General features: G+C 37.9%; 1 protein-coding gene across 1 annotated transcript; it reads left to right on the plus strand.

Moving 5' to 3' along the window:
* Positions 1–359: 359 nt before the first annotated feature.
* On the plus strand, positions 360–1425 carry LOC109811956 (transcription factor-like protein). Its single transcript, XM_020375814.3, has 2 exons — positions 360–905; positions 986–1425. The coding sequence occupies exons 1-2, from the start codon at positions 486–488 to the stop codon at positions 1253–1255; spliced, it is 690 nt and encodes a 229-aa protein (XP_020231403.1). The 5' UTR covers positions 360–485; the 3' UTR covers positions 1256–1425.
* Positions 1426–2250: the final 825 nt, after the last annotated feature.

Raw genomic sequence — 2250 nt, forward strand, 5'->3', positions numbered from 1 at the left:
AAAGTTTTTTTTTTTGTTGTTGGCCAGACTAAACTGAAAATGTACAAGATTTTTATGGTGTGTTGGAGGTGAATATGATTAGAGGTGAGAAAACGGTATTAGTGTAAGTTAATCATGAGAATAAGAAGAAGTAAGAGTATCTGTGGTGGAAGTTGCTTATAAGTAATTTTTTGTATCACATTATGTCACATCAGTTTTTTTTAGTGTTTATGAGTTACTTAAATTTTAACAAAATTACTTGTAGAAGTTTAGGGTTTAGGGTTTGGGTACTTATGAAAAAAAATACTGATGTAGTATGACGTAAATACTGATGTAGTAAGACGTGGCACAAGAAGTTGATTATAAGCGACCCACGCTCTTAAGAGTTTGAGCGGAGAGTGACACACGTAGGGTGCGCAGTGTGTGTGCAGGCGCCACCAACCTGTCCTCTCTCTTTAACCATATATTAACAAAGACAGAGAGAGAGAGAGAGAGCAATAACAACCATGAACCCTTCTTCTTCTTCTTCTTCTTCTTCTTCTTCTTCTTGTGTGGGGTTCGCTGAGTTCTACGAGACATGGTTCTCGGAGCTGCAGAGGGTGGTGCAGGAGCTGAGGGGTTCGCGGAGGGTGGAGGCCATGGAGAAGGTGATGCGCCACCACCACAAGTACTACGCAGAGAAGTCCCTGGCGGCGGAGAAGGACCCTCTGGCCGTCTTCCTCTCGCCCTGGGCCACCGCCCTGGAACGGTCCCTCCACTGGATCTCCGGCTGGCGCCCCACCACCGCCTTCCACCTCGTCTACACCGAGTCCTCCCTCCTCTTCGAGTCCCACATCATCGACATCCTCCAAGGCCACCGCACCGGCGACCTCGGCGACCTCTCTCCCGCCCAGCTCCGGCGCTTCAGCGACCTCCAATGCCTCACCGTATCACCTTCTCACCTTACTCCTTTCACTTTTTTTCTCATGCAAATATATCACAATTACTCGTGATTTTGTTTTGGAAGGTGAAGGAAGAGAATGCATTAACGGAGGAGCTATCGGAGTGGCAGGACAGTGTGAGCGAGATCATGGGCCCAGGCGCCGCCTTCAGCGAGAAGATCGGACGCCTCGTACGCATTATAAAGAGGGCGGACAATCTACGGCTTAGAACGTTGCGGAGCGTGGTGGGGCTGCTGTCGCCGCAGCAGGCTATCGAGTTCTTGATCGCTTCGGCTGAGTTGCTTCTTGGGATACGCGGTTGGGGATTGAATCACGACCGTCCCTACCGCAAATGAGCCTTCGCCTTCAAATTATTATTATTATTATTATTATTATTATTATTATTATTATTTATTACTTGTTACTTTTATAAACCACTCCTTTGCTATGAAGCCAAAATCAAAAGGGTTTTAGTTTCATTCTATTTTGTATACATGACACAAGTTTAAACTTTTTCTAGTATTCATATTTTGGCTTGAATTAATTGATCTTTTTACCACCAACGAAAGAAAGGTTGTTTAGGGAAAACTAGGGAAGGGGCGGTGAAGGAGGTAATTGGATTTTAGGTGATTAAAGCACGAGATTGTAACACGTACGTGTCTTTACGACAAAGCTCATGCAACATGCAAGGTGACACTTAGCACAATGATGTGGCTTCATGAATGGAACTCTTGTCTCTTGCCTATGTCATAAATATATATATATATATATATATATATATATATATATATATATATATATATATCATCATCTATCCCACGTAATTTTTATTTTTTTTACCTCTAAATTTATTCAAATTGTAATTTTCTTTTGTAAATTATGTATCTTATTTAGCAAACTTCTCTCTTAATTTATAATTATTAAATTTAAAAGTTTAATTGATAATTAATAAAATATTAGTAAGAGATTTAAAAAGTATATCACACACATTTCTTAAATTATAATGTCTTATTTTTCTTTAAGTTTATTTTTCTAAATAAAATTTAAAGTTACTATTGTTATAGTTTATAACAATTATTTTAACATAAATATTTATATAAAAAAATTAGAGCATACGTTAGTATAATATTTTTTTGTTTCGTCCTTGAAGTATCTATCGCCGATAGTAGTGATTAATCTCTTATTTTAGAGATACTTTAAAGGGTAGGATAATTGGTTACAAAATTTAACGCGGCTGCATACACAAGATATAATTATATTTAATTAATTAGGTGAAAAGTGATTAAATAAAAAGAGAAAAAGTTAATTTAAGAGATATTAAGAGAAATTTTGAAAAAATAATTAAATTATT

Source organism: Cajanus cajan, chromosome 10, assembly GCF_000230855.2.
Source record: "Cajanus cajan strain Asha chromosome 10, NIPB_CcT2T_4, whole genome shotgun sequence".
Lineage (NCBI taxonomy): Eukaryota > Viridiplantae > Streptophyta > Magnoliopsida > Fabales > Fabaceae > Cajanus > Cajanus cajan.